The sequence below is a fragment of the Mytilus galloprovincialis genome, chromosome 5 (genome assembly GCF_965363235.1).
Source record: "Mytilus galloprovincialis chromosome 5, xbMytGall1.hap1.1, whole genome shotgun sequence".
Classification (NCBI taxonomy): domain Eukaryota; kingdom Metazoa; phylum Mollusca; class Bivalvia; order Mytilida; family Mytilidae; genus Mytilus; species Mytilus galloprovincialis.
The window spans coordinates 44,848,815-44,876,200 of NC_134842.1; the positions used below are offsets into that span (position 1 = coordinate 44,848,815).

The 27,386-nt window shown below is 31.1% G+C and overlaps 1 protein-coding gene across 1 annotated transcript; it reads right to left on the reverse strand.

The window, feature by feature from the left end:
* Positions 1-222: 222 nt before the first annotated feature.
* LOC143074544 (uncharacterized) lies at positions 223-27,386 on the reverse strand. The gene is made up of 15 exons (XM_076249947.1): positions 27,288-27,386; positions 22,072-22,146; positions 18,565-18,730; positions 17,748-18,041; positions 17,407-17,473; positions 16,922-16,974; positions 16,318-16,359; positions 16,001-16,042; positions 12,216-12,245; positions 9,525-10,287; positions 7,990-8,010; positions 6,841-6,861; positions 5,374-5,394; positions 4,746-4,769; positions 223-405 (listed from the first exon to the last, which is right to left on the reverse strand). The coding sequence occupies exons 2-15, from the start codon at positions 22,102-22,104 to the stop codon at positions 402-404; spliced, it is 1,581 nt and encodes a 526-aa protein (XP_076106062.1). The 5' UTR covers positions 22,105-22,146; positions 27,288-27,386; the 3' UTR covers positions 223-401.

Consider the following 27,386-nt stretch of genomic DNA (forward strand, 5'->3'; position numbering starts at 1 on the left):
ATATACATAGTTGTTATGATATATTATTAAAACTACAGATTGTGCAAAGTTAGATGTGTGTGATTAGAAAAAAAAATCTTAACATTAAAGTTAACATAAAATGAAAACAAAGCTTTGACAACATTTATTTTCTTCAGAAAACAACAAGCGCCTGAATTGTTCATTGATTATTCATTTAGATCCCTTTGCCTAAATTATCATCACTTGGCGTCAGTTGTTCCTCTTCATCTGTTGTTGTAAGTCGTCCAATAACTATTACAAAAATCTTCTCTAGAACTACTGGGCCAAATTTGGCCACACTAATTTATAGCGGGTACATGTAACTTGATATAGGAAGATGTGGTGTGAGTGCCAATGAGTTTTAAAATTGTGTCCATGCAACGACCTCGCCTGCCACAACTCTAGCTAAAAATAGAACATAGGGTTAGAATGAGTAAATATCTTACATGTTTCCTATCTTAATGTGTTATTGCCTAACATCTTGAAAAACTATAATAGATTATATAATTAGTATAACCTTTAAGAAAGCAAAACTGATCAGCATGACAGGATCTAAAAAGGCAGCGTCTGCACTTTTCCACACGCGGGGACGCTCAGCCAAATTTACCTTTGTTGGCTACGTGTACCTGCAACTGATTCTTTTTAATAAACTGTCATATGAACGGAGACGAAACGCGAAAGATACACGGAAATTATCTGTTATTTTTCTGATTTTGTGAAGTCAGTGAATAGGATAACCAATAATATATTTTATTTTGTATTCAATATATTAAAAATGTAAATGCACATTAAAAGAATAACATTTTAATACTGAACTTGAAACTGATAAGATATTTCAGGCGTTCATATATATATATATATATATATATATATATACATATGTAGGACTCGGAACCGCGATGGTACTCCGAACCGCGATGGTCACGCTGAAGTGCGATGGTCCACGCTGAAGTACGTTGGTTAATACGCTGAAGTGCGATGGTGACATTGTGACGTTAACTTGTTGATAACTATACGCCGAAGTGCGATGATGGTTACGCTGAAGTACGATGGTCTTCCTGTGACATTGGAAAAAAAGCAAAATGTATATACAAGCTGGTTAAATGAAATAATATCATAACGATTTGAGAAAATGTATAGCCCTTAGCCTCGAATTATGAAGATTTTATTTTTCTGTTTATGTCAAACAAAACTTAAGGCTTTAAATTTAGATTTTTTTAATCTAATTTTAAAATATGCTAATTCTCCGATTAGCACGCAGCAGTTGAGAGTAAAATAATATGCCGTTCAAGACGAAAAAAAAAAAAGATACAGCGTGTAGGTCTATATAATAGTACCTAGAAGGGTCCATCTCATTTTATTATATATTACGACAAAACTTAGAAATTGCTCACAACAATTATTCATCCATTTATATATACCCGATTGATCACGGAGTAAAAAAAAAACACTTTGTGCATTTATGTATGACAAAAAGCGATCCTTGTCGATTATTCCACGAAAAAAATTAGGTGATGACAAATTGGGAAGTACATGTAGGGATCAGTTACATTGTAGGTCAATTTTGGCCTAACATGTTGTAAAACATCAACACTGCAACCACTATAAAAAAAGACTAGAATGACAGTGTTCTTACAAATCAGGATTCATCATTATAGCAACTTGATATAGCAAAAACATTACTAGTACAATAGTACTTTTTTTTTCTATTAAATTGTCGACATAGAATCACGAGACTTTTACTTAAAGGTAAATCCAAATTAATATTTAGATCAATATGCTTTATTTATTTGTTTTTGGTTTGTGGCATAATTCTTAACACTGGTTTTCCGATATGCAGACCAAGTTCATCCATCAGCTGCTTTGCTCTCAATGATTTGTTGCACGACTAGTTTGTAACCTCAACTTATAATGCTCAAAACTCTTCGGAACTTGAATAGTTCGGTACTTTCTTTTCCCCTTCGTTTCCTTTGTTAACATGAAACCTTCATCTACACAACCCTATCGTCCTGCCTGCGAATCTATGTTGTATTTTACTAAGACGAAACGTCACAATATGCTAACGTCAGACCAAACCATCGCACCTCAGCGTAAGGACCATCGTACTTCGGCGTGGACCATCGCACTTCAGCGTCCCCATCGCACCTCCGAGTCCTACATATATATATATATATATATATATATATATATATATATATATATATATATATATATATATATATATATATGTTAAAAAGAAAAATGTTATACATGTATGATGAATAAACAAAATGTCCATTAATTATATTTTTTTATATAAGAAAAGGTAATATTTTTTAAGAGCTTTAACTGTTGAAGTCTTATTTGTTTCAATCTTTATTTCGATCAGATAGTCACCGATGAGTCATATGTAGACAAAACGCGCGTCTAGCGTACTAAATTATAATTCTGGTACCTTTGATAATTATTTATTACTTGTTTTAAAAGCCTTTTTAAATTGATTATCATCTAAAATATATTGCAAATTTCATTGTATCAATAATTATAAAGAAAATCTAAAGAAAAATATTCGAAAACAAACCAGAGTCGTATATACAAAAGCGTATCAGGGACGTAGTAAACAAAAATTGGCATACAACTTTTTTTCAAATTCGAAATTTTATTTCAATCTTAAAATCTCTGTGATAATTAATAATTTTTTTCACTTCAATATATATAGTTCCAGATCATATTTGTCAACACCTAACATCCTTCTCTTCATTTGTGTCCGAATCGTCACGATCTCAAGACCTGCACCAGTATTGCACAGGGTTAAAAGTAAAAAATACCCGATGACGGAATGTATAAATACAGAGCTAAGAAGAAAAAAACATACTAGTAAAAGAAACCTGATAACACGAAGGCAATAAACAGAAAATGTAAAGTTGAATAAAAAGATACACAATTGCAGCACCTAGAATATATCAATCAAGACCGTCTTGTAGTATCGCGATATATCAGTGAAGAAGACAATGAATATTAATCTGTCAGGTATTTTCCGATGAACTTTTTAAGAAACTGCATAGACGAGACGTTTCAGATGTTATACTTGTTAGGGAAAAAACTTTATGCCGATTGTTTGCTCTTACGCGACACTCTTGGTCAGGAAATTTCAACTTTAGGAAGTAAATAAATCTACAAATATTAGCAAGCAGTTCTTGTATTTTTAAGATTGTAAGTTATATTGATGAATTGTCCCTTTTTATTTTTTCCATTTTAGTTATCGTTTCATTGAACTAAATAAATACTGAAATAACAATACTAGCTGTCGAGATATAAAATAATGGTTCCCAATCGCATGTATCTGTTACATCTAAGAAAAATACCTAAAGTCAATTTTCCATTTGTTAACGCACTGGGTTGGGTCATCGACGATTTTGTAAAGAATTACTTTTAGTTATTGTATATAGTTCGAAATATATTGTTTAACTTTTTAATTATCCGACAAGAGAAGATGACAGATTAACACTGCTAACACAGTTATTCATTTACACGGTGTAGATTGGTAACGGACTTATCGGGGTTTTTCGGTGTTTCCGCACTAATCGGTTTCAGCAACGGACTTGTCAGATTTTGATACTTGAAACAATCTTTATTATGCGGCATAATCAAAGGCCAAGTGAGCTTTTCTCATCACTTGGCGTCAGTCGTCGTCGTCCGTCGTCGTCGTTGTCGTTAACTTTCACAAAAATATTCTGCTCTAAAACTACTGGACCAATAAAGGCAACAGTTGTATACCGCTGTTCGAAATTCATAAATCGATTGAGAAAAAAACCAATCCGGGTTACAAACTAAAAATGAGGAAAACACATCAAATATAAGAGGAGAACAACGACACAATAGAAACACTTAAATGCAACACACACAGAAACGAAATATGATATAACAATGGTCATTTCTTGACATGGTATAGGACATTTTTAAGAAAACATGGTGAATTGAAACTGGTTTTGTAGCAAAACCAAACTAAACTAAACTTGGCAACAATTATAATTAAGGTATCTTGTTTAAAAAATATGTCCGATGACCCGGTCCACCAACCAAGATGGTCAACATGGTTTAACATAGAACACAGGGGTTAAACTCAGGGTTAAATGCAGATTTTGGCTTATATATGTGAAACTTAATCATTTGGAACAAATGTAAAAAAAAAGATGTTCTTAAGTAAACATCTATCTGCGCTGAAATTTTCAGATAAATCAGGCAAACCGTAGTTCGGTTACTGTCCGTGAATTTGTAATTTTAAGAAAATGTTGCAGTTTGTGGCCATTTTCTTCAATATTATTATATATAGAGATAAATTGTAAACAGCAGTGAAGTAAGTTCAGAAAAGTTTTGATCAACAAATAAGTTAATATGACAAAAAAAAAAACAACTGTTTTGTACATGTTTGTTATCTTTTACAAAAATCTTCTCCTCTGAACTTGACCACAACCCTCATAAGGCAATCTAGTTTCAAAAATGTGTCCAATATCGCCACCCACTTTAAATTAAATGATTGCTCTCTTATAGTTGATGTGTTTCAGTCACTCAGTCTTGGTTTGTGACCCGGATTTGTTTCTGTTAAATCGATTGATGACTATTAAACAGCGGTATAGTACTATTGCATTTATTTATTACAACTTGTATTCAATACATGGGAAAGATACATTATCACGTTATATAACCTTTAGATTATAATGATAAGTGATTAGATATGGAAATTGCAATTTCATAGGAATACTTACTGTGAATGCAACCTCTGCAAATCTCTGAAAATTGACAATATACTTTCTCTTAACCAAAAGTTTATTTAAGTTTCTAAATGTGCATCAACTCTACATACATAATTCAATTTTAAAGCATATCTGGTATGTTTTTTCTTTAATATCTTAAAAGAAGTATTACAAAATTAGAAATAAAGTTCATATTACAAATGTACCATTATGACCTTCATTCATTTTTTGTCCTATCCGACAAGCTTTTTCTAGATTAACCCACAACGCTCAACGAAACAAATTAAAGCCGGATGTATAAATACGTATCTAAACAAACTAAAAGCGATACAGCTAATGGGACATGAAAGCAATAAATGTCTAAGGTCAACTGTGCACGAGTGAGTTAAAACCTTATAAATACCTGAATTTAGCATCGAAGAATATTTTTAATCGTCAATCTTTATATGACGTACAAAAGAATTTTACGTTTAATAAAATAAATTGCTCAACCATAGTTCATTCTATTTTATGCAATATCTTATATTAGATTAGATTTTTATTTAATGTCAGATGTTGATCAACACTATTGATTTGTATACATTTGAAAATAATGATTCGTAAATCTATGATTAATTACAAACAATTCAGCATTACTTACGTATCTAAATATTCTGAAATTCTGAAAGTAAACCAGAATAGAAGGGATGAATGACGAAAATCCTTGACATGTCTATAAAGGAAATACACACGTTTCATCAAACCTTTAGGTTTTCGTAACATTAAATCAATGTAATATTAAAAAAGTTAAATAAAAGTTGTGCTGTTAAAAAACTTACATGATTATACATGCTTTACAAGCTTATGCCAGTCATAAATGATGTGTATGAATTGATGGTTTATTCCTTGAATGCAAACATATTTTGATCTACTGAGAATTTACCTGTAATATTATGTTGGCGTTGGAGGAATAGGTGCAGGTAGTTTTCAAGACAAAAGTGCATGATTATCAAAACAATCATGCTAATCAAACAGATAGGTAAATTCCAGGTTGCTAAATCAAATTCATTAATAGTTATCCCACAAGGGCGGTGTGTCAGTGTAAGATCATCGCGATTGCCGGAGGCCAGAGGGTGATCTAACACTGACATACCAAGTCCGAATGGGATAACTATTTTACATCCCAGCTGTTTTAGATTAGACGAAAAATCATTTACAATTCATAAAATCTAGTTTAGAACGCCACACAACCATTATAATATACTGTATATATTACTATATGATGTATACCCTTAATGACCCGATGAGTGTCAACTCGCCCCAAAGGCCAATCGGCCCACACTATATCGCCACTTTATAAAAAAAAAATGCCCCACTCTTGTTTACCGACTCGCCCCAATTTGAAAAAGTGTAAAATCAAATTGAACAATCAGTCTGACAACTCACTTATTAACGAAAAGGGTTTAAACCCCACTGAATACAGGTCTGCCAACTCGCCCCACTTAAAAAAATATCTTGCTTCCTTTAAGTATGTTAAATTACTGATAGTTCGTATCCAGTCGTCCTGGGTTAGTGGAATGTGTCGTGGCTTTGATATGCTAAAGGTCTTGAGTTCGAATCCCAGCATATACACTGGATATTTTCTACGTGAATTTTGATAGATAGTCTTTTCCTTATAATTAATTATATAATAGTGGATTTGGCATTCCCGCCAAAATGTTACAGAACAAAGGAAAGCATGCATAACAAAGAAACTCAAACTGGGGTGATCTGGTAGGGGTGATCCGGCTCAGATCACCCCTGTTAGAACAAAGGAGCTGGGATGTAATGTTTGCGAAGTTGTAGAAAATCATTTTTTGCTGTTTCTGCTTATGATTTCTTCTTTAAATAAAACTTTGAAAATTGTTGCATCACAAAGTCGACATGTGCATATATGTGCAATATGTTGTGTCATGTGTTCTATTGTTTGTCTGTTTGTCTTTTTCATTTTTATCCAGGCGTTGTTAGATTATTTTTCGATTTATGAGTTTGACTGTCCCTCTGGTACCTTTGGTCCCTCTTTTTTGTCAAAACTTCGAAAAATGTCTTACAAAACAAATGAAAGAAAAAAAGCTGCTATAATATTTACATTTGTTTTGCTGTCTCTTTTCTGAAAATGTAAAACAAATTCGATTAGTTATAAAAAGTACATTGTGCAGAATTAAGTTAATATATAACTTTCTTTTTCTAAAAGAATGAAATGTAACTATGGTAAACGAGTTATGCAATTATGTAAAAGCTTAATTTTTTGAATAACATGAAAACACTTTTACACACATATGTATATGGATATGTGTATATGCGTTACTTATCATAATTAATTATACATACATCTACAATATGACTACTGTTTAAAATAACTGAAGTAATAGTTTCTATTTGACTGATTTAAGTATTGTTGACACCTAAGAGGTTTTTTATTTGTGGCTTAAAATACGTTGGAACATTGTTTTATAAGTATATACAGCAGACACTATACAAATAACGTATTTGAAATGAAATCTTTAAAACATGAATTATGTTACCTGAGTAAACATCGGATTAGAACTTCTTTGGAATGAGTTTTATTGAGCGTATTGTAGTGCGTTTGTTTATTGTACATTAGTTAGAGGTATAGGGGAGAGTTGATGTTTCAAAAAAACATGTATAGCCGTGCCACATGTTTGCACCTGTCTTAAGTCAGGAGCCTTTGGCCTTTATTTGTCTTGTTTGCTTTTTTAATTTAAGTACATTTATTATGTTTCGGAGTTAAGTGTGATGTCCATTTCACTGCGCTAGTACACATTTCAATTTAATAGGTATCTGACGCCCGCCTTGGGTTGCAAGAATATCTTGCTGAGTTAAAGACCAATCTGTGGCAATGGGCTGTTGTTTGCTCTTTGGTCGAGTTGTTGTCTCTTTTACACATATCCTAATATCATTCTCAATTTTATATTTTGTAAAACGGAACAACCTAGCAACCCAAGAATGTAAATATACTTTGGTGCAAAAATAAACATTACATGTTTGGTTATATCAAGTATATGCACTTTCAGGTTATGACTAAGATATTGCATATTTCTTTTAACACAATTGAAGTTTTTGGTATATATCTAAAGTAAAAACCAAATGTTTATCACTTTATGTGTACACAAAATGTTATTGTCAGTATCTTAACATTAATTTTGTTGATAGCATCAAAACTTTGAAAAATGTCTTACAAAACAAGTAAGAGAAAAATAGCTGCTATTATATTTACTTTTGTTTTGCTCTCTCTTTTCTGAAAATGTAAAACAGATTCGATTAATTATAAAATGTACAATGTGCAGAATTAAGTTAATATATAACTTTGTTTTTCTAAAAGAACGAAATGTAAATATGATAAACGAGTTATGCAATTATGTAAAAGCTTAATATAATTCAAAACATGAAAACACTTTTACACACATATGTATATAGATATGTGTATAGGTGTTCGTATCATAACTAATTATACATACATCAGCAATATGACTACTGTTTAAATTAACTGAAGTAATAGTTTCTATTTTAATGATTTAAGTATGATTGACACCCAAGAGGTTTATTATTTGTGGCTTAAAATACTTTAGAACATTGTTTTATAAGTATATACAGAAGACAATATACAAATAAATTATAATTCAAACATTTTTGACTTGAAGATATCTGGTGTATATATGTTTGAGATAAACGAAACAATCTCGTTTTTCTCACTACAATCTGTTATACATGTCGAATGTCTTTGTTTCAAATTATATTCAAAAGCTCTTTTCTTGCGATTTCTTTTTAGATTTTTAAACATTATACGTGATCTAAATTTGTTTTACAATTTTGGGCTAATTAGTTTATATTTAATTGTCACGACTTAAAAATAAAATGCAGTTTTTGGCTGGAGATTCATCTAATTAATAAAATCATCGGTGTTTTTATACATAAAGAAAACTTTAGATATCTTGAAATATATGTGCTTATCATTGCTCATACAAAGGACATTGACAACTTCAGTATGACAGCAACACCATATAAACGATTTGACAATGTACATGATAGAACTGGTGTTTAAATCATAAGTCATTTAAAAAAACTATACAAACATATACAAAAAGAGTTAACAAATAGCGTTGCACATACACAACATTCAATTTAGATCTACCATTTGATTGCTGTGAGACAACGCTTGCTACTTGAGTATCGGTAAACTCTTGTAGTCACAAGTGTAACTTGATGATCTATAATTATACTCGTCACTCATAGCATCTGTAGTATTGAACTAGATTAAATTTCGAATGTTCTTATCAACATTACTTTCGTAAATAGAATTGAATGATTAAATTTCACGTCTTAAAAATCTTAAGTATTAATTTATTCCAATGGTGTTTCCCAAAGTGATGGTGGTATCAATTAACATAATAAACATCATATTTATAATTGTTAAAGGCGACTCGAGCTTAAATTATTGAAGAAAAAAATGTATGTCGTGCCTAATCGAAGCAGGATCTGCTTACCCTTCGTCACACACTCAGTTCGCTACCCCGGTTCTTGTGGAGTTCGTATTGATCTGTTCATATTTCTCTATGTCGTGTTTAATAGACTTTTTTATTGTGTATTCTATTCGTTTTTAGTTCTTTTCCATGGTATTGTCAGTTCATTTTTGACAAATAAGTTTGCACAGTCCTTTGGATTCTTTCGCTTCTTATGTATATTTGTAGCTTGTAACAAATGCCAGTATCTAACCTTTTCTTTTAACGTAATGTTAGTATATGTTTTACTTACTCTAACTCTTCTGCAAAACCCCAAGGCTGTACTAACTGGTCGCAGAGGTGCATAGTGTTGTGTGCAACACAATGGTAATGTTTATCTGTCAATTCATTTATTTCCTTCCGATGATTTACAAAGTCGTCATGATCACATTTAAATGTTGCTGTATATGATATTTGCTCTTTAAACGTGTCAAAGAATTTGAAAAGATTTCTGCGCAGATTTCCATATGCACTTTCTGTATTTTGCCAGTCCCACACCTGCAGGGCTATGATACTTTGTCCTTTACACACAACTAGCCTTTTACTTTGAGACTTTTCTAAATCAAAGACAACTATTTGATGATATATCGCATTTCTTTCAGAAGTTGGTGTGACACTCACATAATATCGTTTCATATACCAAGCAATAACATAATTAAATAAACCTGGATGCAGAACGTCAAAATCAAGACATAACCAACTGGTCCTTTTAAATTGTGGTGTGTTATTCATAAACTGTTGCCGAACATTCGCCAAAGCGTATTGTCGCATCAAGTATGGTATGTATAATGTAGACGAACCCCGCATCTGCAGAATAAGATTTGATTTCTTCATCTTTTTGATCAAATTTTTTTTACAATCTGGATCCTTCTCAATCAGCTGAGTCATAAGTGAATCTGTCAATTCCCCGGTATTTTCCAATATTTTCCAGTCATTAGAATGTTTGACAGACGTCTTAGACACTAGTAATTCAAATGCACCAACCCAAAATTTAGTCTCCAAAGTATATTTGTCTTCTAAAAAAAATAATAAAAAAAACTTAAATGTTTTGAGAGTGTTGATAGTATCTTACGCTATCGATGCATTTACGAGGCCCATCTAACTTTACTTATTTAGATGTTCAAATGTGATTTTACACATCAACATGTTAGTGTGCTTGGTTGGGACTTACGATAATGTTTTGATATTGTTTCGTCTGGTTTTGATGCACTGACATTTTTGATAAAATATATCTCTGTTAATGTTTATATTATATTACAAACTTTAATAAAGGTGATACACAAATTAAGTTTGTGATTATACTTTTGTTCACCAAGGAATAATATTACGGTGCGTTGTCGCCGTCAAGTCCCAATTCACGGCTGTAATTCCTAAACTACAGTACAGCAATATCAATTTTACAGTATTACAAATAAAAATCATAATAAAAGCTTGATATCATAAATTCAGGAAAAAATAAAATACATAAATTCTAGATACAATAAAATTCTAAAAACAAACTCTATGAGAGATTATTGGCGCATACATTTTCTTTTCAAAACTTGACGTCAAACAAATGATATGTTCAAACAGATATCTACTGTGGATTCATTAATATTCGTTGGATACCAGTTTTCGTGGATTTCGTTGGTACAGGAGAACCACGAATTAAGTTGTTCAACGAATAACAGATTTGTTAAAGGAATGAATGCAGAATTTGCCAAAACCATGAAATTAAATATCCACGAATATGCAAGTTTTCTCCAAACCACGAAAATTTGTATCAACGAAAATAAATGAATCCACAGTATTTTGTTACTTTTTTGTATTATTTTTCTTAAAATTCCCTTACACTGGCGTTGTATTTTTAGGGTGATTATTTCCTATTTTCTATTATATTGTATTATTGAACATGTGAATTCTAGCAATTGAATATGGTTGCCCTAGTCCTGTAAGTTGTAGATTTAAAGAAAGCAAAATAAGGTTTTTAAAATTGATGTATGCCTTATTTTTTTGCGTCTTTGTTACATTTGTTTGTAACTATAGTGATTAAGATGATACTACAATGTTGACTGCAGTACTCATATATTTTTTTGACATTTTTACCTATATCCTTTAGTTTTATTCACGCATCAATGTCAGATTAATGGATTATGATGCGACTGTCATAAAAGTGAGAGGTTTAGCTAGCTATAAACCAGGTTAAATCTACCATTTTCTACATAAGATATGACAGTTGTTATCCATTCGTTTGATGTTGTTGAACTTTTGATCTTTCCATTTGATTATGGACTTTCCTTTTGGCATTTTCCTCGGAGTTCAGTAGTTTTGTGATTTTACTTTGTGACAATAATTATAGTGAATGAAAGAAATGTATTCAATAAGGTATGGAACCACTTATTGGGCCTGTTAAAAAAACCATAAAAGAAAGCAGTACATATTGTAAACAAAATAGTTGCTACGAATAGCTGTTACTTTGTCAATAAGTAAAATTGTTGGAAAATTTTGGTATCAATTGAAGCTTAAAGAACACTAGTTTACAGTTTTTTTTAATAATAGACAAATATGAATTAAAATAGGAGGGCATGTTTGTCCTGTTGTAAGATCTGAAGTACGCGGTTTGTACTTCTCAACTGCCTAGAACCAATTTACTCCAGTATGCAATTACAGGAATGCTGATTTTTAGATCAAGTCAGGGTAGCATATAAATTATTCATGACCTTATTTGAAATTATGACAAAATAGCTTTGAAGAATTGAAGTTGCAAAATTTAACATAGAAATCACGGGGATATAACATAGGGGTGGTATTCTATAACATTGCCCAAAAATTGGTCTTTTACAGCGAAATACGTTAAAAGACGTTGCATCACTTTTTGAGTGTTCTCTATATTTCTTTAACAATGTGATCGACATAACCGGTATGTGGGAATTAACATAACAACTCAACTTAATATTCCTCTTACCGTTATCTGTTGGGTCAATTCTCGGAAGAACTAAAACATATAATTATGATTATATGAACACTTTTCTAAACTTATATAACACATTGCTAAATCAAATCAGGCATCGCTTAGTTAGTACCAGAATGATAGAAAAAAAAAGTGTAAAACGATTTCATTTCGATGCATACATTTGTCTATGTTAAATGCTGATGTCTTTTTAATTTTGTTCATTAATTATCTTTGTACTTTCAAAATATGGTTTCAAAAAGGCAAAGATTGGTTTATTGATTGTATGTGGTGAAAGAATAGTTACACATAACATACTTTTGTTGGCCTTTTAAAATGTATTATTCGAGTGACAGTGATGAATGTTTGTTTACATGTAAGTGAATAAGATCATATAAATCCGGTATCTTGATATGTTTATGTTACCGTTGAGATGTCCTTAACAAAGTTATACAATTAGGAAAAACTTTGTGCATAAATTTGTTTATGTCTAAGCTCGACTTTGATCGTTGTACGTTGTTTTAAATTTAGTCCTGAACTTTCCAATCCACCATTTTAATTTGCATGTTAAAACCAGAACAATTATTGTGGACAGATGTAGAATGCAAAATTAAATAAGTGCATTTGTTTTAATTGAAACTCTTCTGTCATTAGATTTCTAATTTATCATTATTGAGGATTCAATACATATGTATGTCTTTCCAAAGTATATTTGCAGGTTCTGGGCATTTACATGAACAATATCACCATAACAAAAACCAATATGCACAAGAATGTTTATTTTTTATACGGAATGGATTCAGAATACAAAAAAAGATAAGCATATTTTTTTAATATAGATTATACCGTTAGTTTTCACGTTTGCATGGTTTTACACTAGTAATTTTAGATCCCTTTATAGCTTGTTGTTCGGTGTGAGCAAAGGCTCTGTGTGGAAGGTCGTACCTTGACCTATAATGGTTTACTTTTATGAATTGCTATATGGATGGAGAGTTGTCTCATTTGCACTCATACCACATCTTCCTATATCTTTAGTAACCGTATTGCTCAATCTACTCTCCAATAAAGACTACTTGTATTTGCAAATAGATAAATAATATGTACATAGGTATAGGAAGATGTGGTATGAGTGCCAATGAGACAATGCTCCATCCAAATAACAATTTATAAAAGTAATCAACTATAGGTCAATAGACAATAGTTTAACATCACAACATAGAAAACACACGATGCATTTTAACAAACTATTGCTTCGGTAATGTGATTGTTTCATTTTGCTTCGAGTAACGAACTTTCAATCATCGATGATATGATTGTTATGTCTACAAGTTCAATTGTATGCAATGATAACTGCAATTTTATAGTTCCTTTACATTCATTCAAAGTTCAACTAAAATTGATTGGTTGATTTTTATCTTTATGACGGTTGTTTAAAAGTTTTTCAATATATCAAGGAAAGGCACGCGATGCCTATAAAGCATATGTTTATCGCAAACTGATCACTGTATTGTATATGCTTAAACATGAGGAATATTTTAATATACTTTATTCAGACTTAATAAAATATTAGTTCTACTATTGGGTATAAATTGAATATATATAGGAACAAATTCATCTGAATAATAAGAACCAAATCGTTTATTCGGCATCATTTGTATTTACTGGTATTTATCTGTATTAAAAGTAATATAGGCTCCATTGATAACAAGAGGAAAAATTACAATAATTATTTTTTTTGGTCATATCTATCAAATAAGTTAACCATTGCAAACTCGACAGCCAAGAATTGACCATACTTTGATCTTTCCTTGAATGCAACATCTCCCTTATAAAATGTGTCATGATGTGGGGTATAATATATGGTATGTGTTGTTATGTCATAAGTTGAAGTGGAATCTGTTATATGTCAGACATTTTATAGTGTATAGAAAAATGATGGAAAACGTATTTCAACATGGTATGGGCATTCGGTAAATAAGTTTATTTTGACACTTTTTGAAGATTCCAAGTATGATATCAAACTACTTTGTTACTATTAAAAATTATGGTTTCCTCAAACTTTTTTGTAAAAAGATATTAGAAGTTTCTCAAAATGCTCCTTCATAATATTTAAATCATAAAATTTCTTGACTGAATAAACCTTTTAATATCATAATCAAAGTTAATGTCTATCAATAGGTTTTGAAAAGAATGTATTTGATTGTATGTTAAATTAACATACAATCTAACTCTCTTTTATCTTGTAATAGTATTAAAACATTTGACTTTTCTACAATTTACACAAGTATTCCACATTCCAAACTAAAAGACAAATTGAAAGAGTTGGTATTGATTTGTTTCATAAAAAAGAATGGCCAAACGAAGATACAAGTATCTTGTCTTAGTATCTTACTTTGTAAAGGATCACTCTGATTCAAACAAAAAATTCTCTGAAACTGACATTATCAAGATGCTTGATTTCTTGACTGACAACATGTTTGTTACGTTCTGAGGGCGTGTTTTTCAACAGACTATCGGCATTCCAATGGGAACGAATTGTGCCCCTCTTCTTGCCGACTTGTTTCTTATTATTATGAGGCTGACTTCATACAGGAACTTCTTAGGAAGAAAGATAAGAAGTTACCAATATCCCTTAACACTACTTTCCGCTATATAGATGATGTTCTTTCACTAAATTATTCAAAATTTGGTGACTATGTCGAATGCATCTATCCCATTGATCTAGAGATAAAGGATACAGGTAGATCGGCCTCAAATCTTGACTTACATCTAGAAATTGACAATGAGGGTCGATTGAAAACAAAACTTTACGATAAAGAGATGATTTCATCTTTCCAATTGTGATCTTTTCATTTCTAAGTAGCAACATTCCAGCAGCACCTGTATACGGTGTATATATCTTCCAATTGATACGACATTCCCGTGCTTGCATTACCTATCATGACTTTCTTAGAGGGTTGTTGCTCACAAGGAAGCTATTAAATTAAGAGTTCCAAATGGTGAAGTTGAAATCAACTCTTCGTAAATTTTGCGAACGCCACCACGAGTTGGTTGACCGTTGAGGAATAAACGTTTCACAAATGATATCGGATATGTTCCTTACTTCGTAACTACAGTCCCTTTCCCTTTATAAATGTGACCTACTGAATTAGACTATTTACCGGATTTGTTATCTCATAAACAACACGACGGGGGCAACATGTGGAGCAGGGTCTGCTTATCCTTCCGGAGCACCTGAGATCACCCCTAGTTTTTGGTTGGGTTTGTCTTGTTTATTCTTTATTTTTCTATGTTGTGTTATGTGTACTATCGTTTGTCTGTTTGTCCTTTTCATTTTTAGCCATGGCGTTGTCAGTTTATTGTCGATTTATGAGTTTGACAGTCCCTCTGGTATCTTGCGTCCCTCTTTTCAACAATACCAAATCACAAACCATTCTTGAGGTACTGAAACGCTAAAACACCTCATTCCTTATATTGGTTCAATATCTGAACTGATGCAGCTCTCTTAATATGATATGATAGCATACAATTAACATAACCGTCATATTAGAGCGAATAAATAATATTATAAAGATAAAGAAGCTAAAGAATCACGTGTTTCTAATTAGTTAATCATATCCTCTGTTTTTTTGCTTTTGATTCTGCATTATGTTCAACCATCTATCAATATGCGTACATGACCATATTTTAATTATGGATATATGTCTTTTTAAACATAAAATTTCTGGAAGATTAGAAAAATAACTTTCAACAGATTTGTGTAAAGATATGCTATAAAGATACAAAATACAAATGCTTACCAAAAATGCAAATCACTAATACTACTAATAGGAAACCAATGACTGCAAAAAAATATATATAATATAATTGTAGTCAGACACTTGAATCGATTTACACGTGTTTTGCAGATATTACTTTTTAATTCAAATGTAATAAACTATAGACATCAATAAGATTTCTTTATAATATGATAAGACTATGTATATTGTTAACGTATCTTTATAATCGTTATATCATAAATATACATGTATTGAAGTATATTATTAATAAAACATGTTGAACAGTATATATTAAAAAAAAAATTTTGGGGTTTAAAAAGAATATTATGTCTACTTACTAACTATGCTAATAATCTGCCTGTGGTAATTTGCAGGAAATTCTACAATATTAAAATATGCATTTTATTTGATGTGATTCTATTTTGTATTGCAAAACGGAGTCTTTTAACATAAAAGTTTCATTTATATTGTCTGTTTGTTTTGCAAAATAAAGTATATTCCGTTCTAATAAATGTTATTGAATTATATTAAGCAAAACAATTGTTTTTGTAACTGTTTAGGTTCTCACATTTGTTGATTACCAAGAAAAGATTGTTTTAAATCAATATCAAGATATGTAATGTCAGAACAACATATTGAAGGTAGAAATCCATGAACAAAAAAATTAATTAAAAAATTGGTGAAATAATGACAAAATCGATTTTTTTTTTATCTTTTTCTTCGGATATTTTACTTTGGTAGGGGAAATTCATCTTACTACGAATGTATAAAAATGACAAACAATAGATACCAACCAGATGATGTATTTAACCAAAATAAATTTTTTGCAATTTAATTTTTTTAATTGTTAATTCGAGCTTTTATCTAAATTGCTTAAAACTTTTCAATTTTGCATCGATACAGTTTTATTTCAATTTCCTTTCATGGTGCAAATAATCTTACCATTTAAGTAACTTTTTATGGACCCTACTGTTGTATCATTTCTGTTATAGGATCTGAAAGAAAATCCTGTTTTTTGATAAAACCAATTTAATTTATTGGAAAATGAACATTATAAAATCAACAAATACTGACTCTCTGTTATGTTTCTAAACAGTACTATGTGACAAGCAATATCTATGAATAGTGCAGAAATTAAACTGGAGCAAATCTTCATATATTCATGATTCAAATTAGTTAAACGATAAAAAAAAATTAAAAACAAATCCCACAATATATAGTTTTTGGATTTAACATAATATATATTCGGGCAAAGAAATACAGATCATGCGTCATATCAAAAGAAATGTGTTGATGATGTTATCGATTATCAAGTGACATGCAATGGCTGCAGCTGTTTAAAGATAAAATTACAAATTAAAAAAAAAAATCCGATGAAATATTTAATAATAGTGTTGCAAACTTAATACTTTACTGTACTAACGTACATTAGTGGATGTATTTCCGGACATGTTTTCTTTGTTATAGCGTCTCCATCTAGGATGCATTGATAATCTGCTCAAAAGAGTAAAGACGGCGAGTTTATAATTATGTACATGTACAAGAAATTATACGAGATGAGAAATATGTAACATGACTAAAAATGTTAAAATGAAACTACGTCAAACATTTCAAAATAGATAATATCATTTTTTGTTTGCATGAAGTAACTTATGGGATATAAACACAAATTTAAATTTGATAAATTGATGTCAAATTTTTTAAGCAACGGTTTTTTAATTGCATTAGGAATTGTGTTGTTACTATTCTATATATTTCCAAAACTCACCTGATGATAGGTTTTTACAATTAACTCTGATACACGAGCAATCTTCCTCAGATGGTTTGCAGAAACAAGGGCTCCTAGGATTTTTAACAAATACATATCGCTTTGTGTAGTCACAGCGGCAAGCAACATCGTTGATAGAGGAACCATTGCTAAAAATAACCTGTCCCTCCTCATTACACGTTGATTTTAAAAAAGTACAATCACTGTTTCCAATCGTCGTGAAAATAAATGGTTGATAACTTCTTGTATTGCACTTAGCGTGATTAAACAACGGCTGAAACACCAGTTTACTTCCTTAAACGAAAAAAAAAATAATATCATTTTATATAATATTATTGTTTGGTATGATATTCAGTTAATAATTTATGCATCTTTGTAATTAGTTTTTCATACTAGATATGGCATGCTTTATAACAACAGCAACATAATTTCCTTTTGTTTTGATCCTTTAATTCATCTTCCTTACATGACTTCAATTTGTATCATTGTGAAGAGGGTAATTGGTATTATTAGGTAATACTCTAAAAGCATCGAAAGTATTAAGATTTTTTAAAGGTCCAACGAATGAATTGAAATACAATTATACTGTTATTTGCCAATAATAGACTAAAGATATGTAAAATACAAGTCCTGATGAGCTATGAGCATATTTTTTAAAAATTATCTAACTAAATAAAGGTGGAAAATACAAAATTAAACATTGCTTTGAAATATAACATTCTTTACCTGATGAAGTGAATGCAAATATATATCTGTATAAATTTCGGGTATCTGACCTAACCTACGATTGTTTCCTTTTGTAATCGATCATTTTTACCTATATTACTTAGTTCTGATCCTGAGCAATCTTCGTTATTTTTCTTCTCTAGTAAATTGAATAGACATACATATTTGTCTTCCGATGAACACATAGCGTCTGCTCTATGTCGCCATTCGGATTGAGTAGGACAATAGAACATAAGCCCTGTTACCACTCCTTTTACCTAACAAAATACAATTGAAAAGTAATCTGAAACAATCATAGCGATTTAAGCAGCAAGAAATATTTCTACAATTTAGTCTGTTGCAGATTCATATATCTTCCTAACACTGATTATTTGAATTTATCATTAAATGAATATGACATGCTAATTAGGAATATTTTTTTTCTATCTATATTTTGTTATCTCACCTAAAGCTGGTGATAATCTCAGGTGTTTTGGAATGGTGAATATCATGCTCATCATGTGACACCTTTCAAATTTCTCACATACGCAAAAACTCCGTGATAATTCTAATTCGGTAGTAACATCAGATCAAAATATTACAGGATTAATGATAACCATAATTTGAACCTATTCCTCGTCATCTGTGAAACATATATTCCATTAGGTTCAACCGAATCGTGATGGAGACAGTAAATGTTTTGAGGAGATGATTTCAACTTACTAGGTACCACTTGGAACACTTAGTTTAAAGCAACAACACTCTTTCAAGGAATCACGATAGGAAATATGCTCATGAATATGGTACCACTTCGAGATATATACTACTTATACAGACTCTGGAATGTTGTTACATAAAAATGGTTAGTTTACAAATGAGATTTTGTAAAGATCATATGATTTAATCTTTGTTAAAAAACAGCTTTTGAAGATATCAAAATTCTCGAAGATTTTGAATCATTCTTGATTAATTAATTTTAAGCGAGCCATATTTGCTGTATCTAGAATAAATTGTAAATAATTCGCCATTTAATGTGGGAAAAAATTATGTTTTGATTAATGTCATCTTTCTGCATAGCCACACACATATACAATAAGCACTATTATGCTAACAGAAATCTGAATTCTAGAGTTAAACAAAAGTTTGTATAAAGACTTTACAAAAATAACCAGACATATGTTGTTGTGTCCGTTGTCGGCGGATGTCGTTTATTTCTAATGGTCAGCTTATGTTTCTTAAACAAAAAGAGCACTAGAAGTTTTAAATATCTAGTTTTGGGCAGAAATTCCGCTTAGTTTGTGAAAAATCTTAGAGAGTCAAGGAAAAAATACACCGAAGAGGATATCACTGCCATGCTGGACTTTTTAATTGACAACATATTTGTTGAATTTGCAGGTTTGGTCTTCCAACAGACTATTGGAATCCAAATGACAAACGCGATGATTTTAATTTTCGTATAATCAACTTTTCATTTCTGTGTAGAAACATCGCAGCGGCATCAGCATATGGAGTATATGTGTCTCAATTGATACGTTACTCTACAGCTAGCTCAAAGTACGTCGATTTTGTTGAACGAGGAATACTGCGTTCTCATAACTTGCTAAGACAGGGCTATGAATCAATCAAATTAAGGTCATCACTCAAGAAATTTTACGGTCGCCATCATGAGCTGATTGGCCATTATGACAACAGTGTGTCAGAAATCATATCTGATATTCTTCCTCAGTCATAATAACCTTCCATTTTGACTGAACTAAACAAAACAAAATACGACGGGTGCCGTATACAGTGCAGGAAATGCTTACCCTTCCGGAGCACCTGATTTCACTCCCGGTTTTTAGTGGAGTTCGTGTTGTTTGTTATTATTTATATCTGTTGATGTAAATGTCCTTTGTTTTTTTTACTCTTTGTTTACTCCTTGGTTTTAATTGTTATTGTCTTGTGGTTTAATCAGGTTACATCATAACATCCAGACATTAAATTACATCTGAAATCGGAAGATGTGGTATAATTGCCAATGAGAGGAACATTCATCATAGACCAAAGGTAGCCAATGTTAGAATATATTGGTAATTGTACGACCTTCAACAATTAGTAAACTTCACAACTATATAAAGCTTAAATGAGTCAAGTATTTTGCAAAGGCACGATTCCAAGTAGAAAACACATTGACTAATATATGCTTATACAAGTGAGATACAACTTAAATTCATATGTATTACATAAATCAACAACAACTACTGAATTCTCATTTGCCTATATCAAAAATGTAATATTCTTAGTCAAACCCCAACAATATTTCATTGAAAAAAAAAAAATTAAGCAAAACACGAATGGTGCAAATAGTGAGAGAATGACATTTCAATTAAACCAGGAAATACTTTCGCTAAAGCGTCATATGATGCTAATAAAAATACGAAAAGCTGAAACATTGCTCCTGACAGCTTGTTTGATAAATGAGTTTAATGCAAAACGATTGTATCAATGAAAACGTTGTTTTTAATTATGACTTGTCTTTTAATACGTACATTTGCCTTAAATTCAAAACTTGGTTTTACCTTCGTACAAAAGAAATTTTATTCAGAAGTGCTACTGCAGTACTCTTCAATGTTATGCCTAGAATCAGTAGGCATTTAACCTTCAATGTCCTGACTCTATTCGCTACAGATATGTAGCTGGCAGTGACATTAAAAAATATGTTTCGATTTTTTTTTACTTTCTTAACTAAATTGTATTTACTCTAACGGTTGTGGAAGTATTGTAAGAATACTATGTATTGAATATTATTCAATTTCCTCAGTTTATTTTTAAGAGATAACTGTATTGTATTTGAAGCTTTAAGGACGTGCATCGGTAGTTTTGCTGTCGCAAATTTAGTTTACCTGGCGACGCGTAGCGGAGACAGGTAAACGGGTATTTGCGACAGTAAAACTACCGATGGACATCCGCAAAGCTTCAAATACAATACAGGTATCTCTATTCTAATGCAAAAGAAGTTCATAATTAAATTTCAATCATTATTTTAGTGTTAAATCTTCATTAATGAAAATTCTGCGAAAAGATGTTATCTTCTTTGGTCCCTACACTAGGTGACGTCATAGGTTTGCTTCCGGCGTCAAACATAAACACTGGGCGTTGTCTGGCTTCTGTGCCGCTTCGGAATGTAATAAAATTTGATAAAAAGAAGATTTTATGGTGCAACATGTGAGTTTTTTGGCTTATTATTGTAGACATTACATGTCAATACATGTAGCAATTCAAAATGTCGGCTTCCTTAGTTACAGACAAGGAGATAGAGAATTTTACGATAACTGTCATCCAATCAGAACCATTGATACACACTTATTGCATTAGAATTAAGGTTTTTAATACGCTTTTCCTCGCCTAACGCTGTTAAAGTATTATACTTCACTCAATTCAGTTTTCAAATAATCTGAATTAAACGTACATTTTTATAGATATTCTAAAATTCAATACTACTAAGTACATATAATCACAAAAATATTAATGTTTTATCTAGTTTTAGATTGATCAGTGATTAATATTTGACTTAACGGTATACCTGACATTGTTCATGTTATTGTTAACATTCTACTTGATTTGATTGTTATATATTTACCATTATCAAGAGCATAACTGTTACGTTTTTCATCGTACAACCTATGACCTTTACTGTTGAGACCCAATCTAATGTCTGAAAAGAAAACAGGAAAACATTTAGATTTAGAACATTTAGATAGTTGTAGATATAATGAAATATGAGGCGACTGTTATACAAGTAAGAGTTTTATCGCTATAAAACCAGGTTCAATCCATCATTTCCTTCATTTGAAAATGCCTGTACCAAGTCAGGCATAAAACAGTTATTTTACATTCGTTCGATATGTTTTATCATTTGATTTTGCCATTTGATTAGGGACTTTCCGTGTTGAATTTTTCGGAGTTTTTTTGTGATTTACTTTTTTTCATATGACATTTCACAAGTGTTCCTTCAAACATTTCTATTTCTGATAAATTATTATACCTTTGTTTGTACATCATTGTTTTCATGAGACGCGTCATTGATCATATAGATAAAAGATATTGTTTTTTGAAGAAAAAATCCCTGAAAGTCAGATCAGTTGTTGTTCTAGTGTCAGTGCAATCCGATTTTCAAGGAAATATATTGATAAGAAAGAACTTAGCGTACTTACTGTTTAAATATATTAAAAGTTATATGCATTTTATTTAAATCTAAAAACAACTACACCAACTTGGTTAACGTGAAATATACCTTTATCAAGCAAAACGCCGGTTCCGCATCCAGGTTTAACTTCACTTTAATCAGATTTCAATTTTTATATAAGGATTTGAAGTTGATAATAATGATATTGAGAATAACCGACAAAGCATTTTGTGTCATAAGATAAGTACAGTAATTGTATGGAAAGAAAAATGTTTGCTTACAAACCAAAGTACAATATACAATATAGAAACAGAGCTAAGATAGAAGTAGTAAGCAACAACACTCGGCAAAATTATTTAGCTAACGCTCGGGATAAAATTCGAATATCACGACCAAGGCCATGTGTAAATTTGCAGCAGAGCTAGGGCTTCTATGAATTATTTCGATTCTACTATGCCAAATATGTCATAAACAAACTGAAGAGAGGGTGGATATGACATATGGGTGGCTATTCTATTTTACCCACTTGTAGATCAATGTTAAAAAAATCTCACAAATCTGTAGCTTGCATGAACAATTTCTTAAATAACCGCTAGAAAATAATTAATTGATTCTTTTCATTCTCAAATCTCACATTTGCCATTTCAATTTTCATTTTATTTTCGAAAGCTTCCCTCAGCTTCACTTTTGACATTTTGTTACCAAGTAGCCGCCAGGTTGACAACACCTACCTCTAATAACTTTATTTTAATTTAATTTTATCAGAATAAATAAGGTCAACGCTATAGAAAAACCTTCAGTTTTGACGTTCTCATTCGTATGAGATTTGTTCTGATACAAACAACTTCATTAAATTATAACAATCTTCATAGATAAAGGATATAATAACAGAGGTATTTTTTTCCATTTTAATATTCTTCTTTAACATTTTTGAATATCTTGATTTTGAATACATTTCCAATACGTTGTTTGAATCGTCATGGACAGGAAAAAGGTTTTGACCTTGTATGTAAATATAACATTAACAAAATAAAATTGTTATTTATAAATTTTATCGGTATAAAATAAGATTATAACTACATGTTAATTATGTTTTGACAGCTTATTAAATGTCTAATGATTAAGGTGTCTGAAAAAGGTTCTATCTCAATCAAATGTATGTTAATAATTGTAGCTGCAACTTTTTCGTTTATTTATAATACTACGTTTCACATGTTTAAATTATATAATTATCTTATGATCGAACATTTCAACAGTATCGAGAAATTAATTTGATTTATCAAAATTTACAAAGAATTTGATTAGATGGAAAGGCAAATAAGTCTTTAATAATTTACTGATATATTATTATTTTTATATTCTATTTTGACAATGGTCAATGAATTATTATTTACACATTATTTCAGAAATCTATCTTTTCTATTTTGTTTTGACATAATTGTGTTTTCCCTATCGAATAAACTTTATCTTGACATTTTCTAAAAATGAACGTTTAAACTATTCCTTTTCAATATCAAGTTTCGTGAAAAAATATATCCCAGAACGGGTTGATATGCTCAAAGATCAACATCTATACAGCTCTGCGGGATATTCATACCATTTATGTGATTCAGTGATCACATTTAATATACATGTATCCAAGTGAACTTGCAATTAAAGATACTACCTACACAGATAAATGTGCTTAATATTTATACCTTTTTTCTCGAAATGACTACTGATGGTAGGTTGAATACCTATATTTATGACAAACGAGATGATTTTAACTTTCCTATAGTAAACTTCCCATTTCTGTGTAGCAACATCCCAGTGGCATCAGCATATGGAGTATATGTATCTCAATTGATACGTTACTCTACAGCTAGCTCAAAGTACGTCGATTTTGTTGAACGAGGAATACTGCTTTCTCAAAAGTTGCTAAGACAGGGCTATGAATCAATCAAATTAAGGTCATCACTCAAGAAATTTTACGGTCGCCATCATGAGCTGATTGGCCATTATGACAAAAGTGTGTCAGAAATCATATCTGATATTCTTCCTCAGTCATAATAATCTTCCATCATTACCGAACTGAACAAAGAAATAACACGACGGCTGCCGTATACGTATGCCGTAAGAAGGAAATGCTTACTCTTCCGGAGCACCTGATTTCACTCCCGGTTTCTAGAGGAGTTCGTGTTGTTTCTTATTTCTTATTTATATATTTTACAGCTCTGCGGGAAGTGAAAGTATTTTAATTTATCAGAATTATTTATTTATGAGTTTTGAACAGCGGTATACTACTGTTGCCTTTATTTATAACTGTTGATGTAAATGTCCTTTGTTTTTGTGAGTCTTTGTTTACTCCTTGGTTTTGATTGTTATTGTCTTATAGACCCGGGACTTTGCAGATTTTAAACTTATACTACACTCATGTACTACCCCTTCCTCTACATTTGGTCTTCCTAAGAATGATATTACGGCGCTGCAATGTTTTTCCAGGCTTGTTACTTTGAGATAAAACACATAGACCCTATCTGGAAACCAGTGCAACACGTTAACAAATTCATAAAAGTTAACCATTATTATGTAAAACCATTCAAACGGGAAAACCAACATTGTAATCATTATAAAAATGGAGAAACGAGAAACACTTATGACCACATCAACAAACGACAACTACTGAATATCAGATTCCTGACTTAGGACAGCTGCAAACAATTGCAGTGTGCTTAAACGTTGTAATGGTACCAAACCTTCACACTTATCTGAAACAATAGGGTAACATCACAAAAAAAAAAAAAAAAAAAAAAAAAAAAACACACTATAAAATATCAATTTGAATAGCTTAACTAAATTAAAATGACATATTATTAGTTTTATATATCTCCCATAAAGAGGTGTGGCTTGTGAAACAGCTGTATTTACAAAGTGCAGCCTATACAAACATTTCTTCAAATAGAAAACTTTTGAAACCATTTTTTACAACAATACTTGTTTACCAGAATTATAGCCTTAAAGAACATTGCACTACCTCAGAACTCAAGTTTTCTTTTATAGTACATCCTCTACCCCACCCCTGTTTCTATTTTTAAAGAATTTATACACAAGACTTTATTTTTGTCAGCTGAACCTATGTGCATGTTTTCTGACATGAAATATCTAGAACCTGTTAGAAGCTTTTCTGATAAAGATAACACTTAATATTTCTGATGAGATCTATAGTAGCTTTTCCTATTGGAATAATATGCTAGTTTATGATAATTTTCCATTGCAAATCAAAATTTATTTTCAAAAGTATAAGTAACCTACGATTGTAAAGATCGACATAGATAAACCCAACTAGACCATATATCCTTAAAATATTTATTTATAATAATGTATCCACATTCAGTCGTTGGCAGAGTCATTTGTTTCATTTACGGTCGGCACTCACAACGTTTACCACTGATTTAACAGTAATGCCTAATTAATGAACCAAAACTTCGAAACATCTATTTTAACTCATGCCAGTGGTTGATACATATATATAATATACGCCTCATAAGAAAACTTCCCAATGTGTCAAAATAACTGTAAACCAACAACATCTGATAATGACAGAAATGGTATGAAGAGCTTATTACCCATAATTTTGCAACGACAAGCACATTGCCTTGAACTTTAAACTTTTGCAAATACAGTAAAACCTGTATAAACCGGCCGGCTACGGGACTATGAAAAAGGGCCGGTTTGGACAGTGAGCCGGTTTATTCAGGTTTCCGTTTTGACCGGAAGTTAATGACTTGTGACGTCCGACAGTTTGCATGTAAAAGTTCTCTCTGATTGTAAATTATATCTGATAAATTAAAATACTTTCACTTCGTTTTTCATTGTTTGCATTTGCATCATAATTGCTCGCGTTGTTTGGATTGTAAGACGAGAGTTTTGATTTACTCCCATGATCAATAATTTGAAATGTTGGAATGGCCGATTAAAAAGCCAGAATATTATCAAACGTAATTTCATCACTTTCGAAACATTGTCGTACAGTGTACAATATCCATTGATTGTTGTCATCCGGGTGTTTTTCATTATCAAGGTCATTTGTTTAGGGGTTCACAACAGGGAACCCAGGATTTCGAAATCACGATGTGAATTTCTTACTCCGCGATTTTAATTTGTTTATCCAAGTTAAAACGTTAGTTCAATCCGAGATATATTCGGTGTGTCTTTTCGTTTAATTGACACGTTTATAATGTTTTAATAAATAATACAGCTCACTACTGTACGATTGTAGGTTCACAGTTTGACACCTGACTAATTGATTATCAAATATGTTTTGATTGCATATCGATCATTGAAATTAATTAGACAAACCGGTTTTGACAGGTAATAATTAATATAATTAAGAGTAATGGGACTTCATAATTAGACCGGAATTCGGAATACACAGGGTCCGGTTTACAAAGGGTATTTTAACAAAAACTTTGAATGGAAAAATATGGGACTTTCATTTTCGGCCGGAATGGACAGGAAACCGGTTTATTCAGGGTCCGGTTTAATCAGGTTTGACTGTATATGTGTATAAGTTTTATTTAAAGCTTCTTTGTCACGATACACAATACTACAATAAGTGTTTAACTATGTGTGAACCTGTTTTATATAGGTTTTTTAAAAGATATTATATCACAAAATATAGGAGTACGTACAATTATTTCTTTTGACTCCCAAGTTAGTATGGTTCATCAACTTAGAACCTAAAATAATGCTTGTAAAACCTGATTATACATGACAGCGCCATTTTCCTG

What these genes read in the sequence shown, in the direction of transcription:
- LOC143074544 (XM_076249947.1), bottom strand. Translation starts at nt 22,104, where the DNA reads ATGAAAAACGTAACAGTTATGCTCTTGATAATG. An exon ending in GCAGATTATTAGCATAGTTA is followed by an intron (nt 16,043 to 16,317) that starts GTAAGTAGACAT and finishes ATTTTTTTGCAG; the next exon opens with TCATTGGTTTCCTATTAGTA. An exon ending in AATTGACCCAACAGATAACG is followed by an intron (nt 10,288 to 12,215) that starts GTAAGAGGAATA and finishes TATTTTTTTTAG; the next exon opens with AAGACAAATATACTTTGGAG.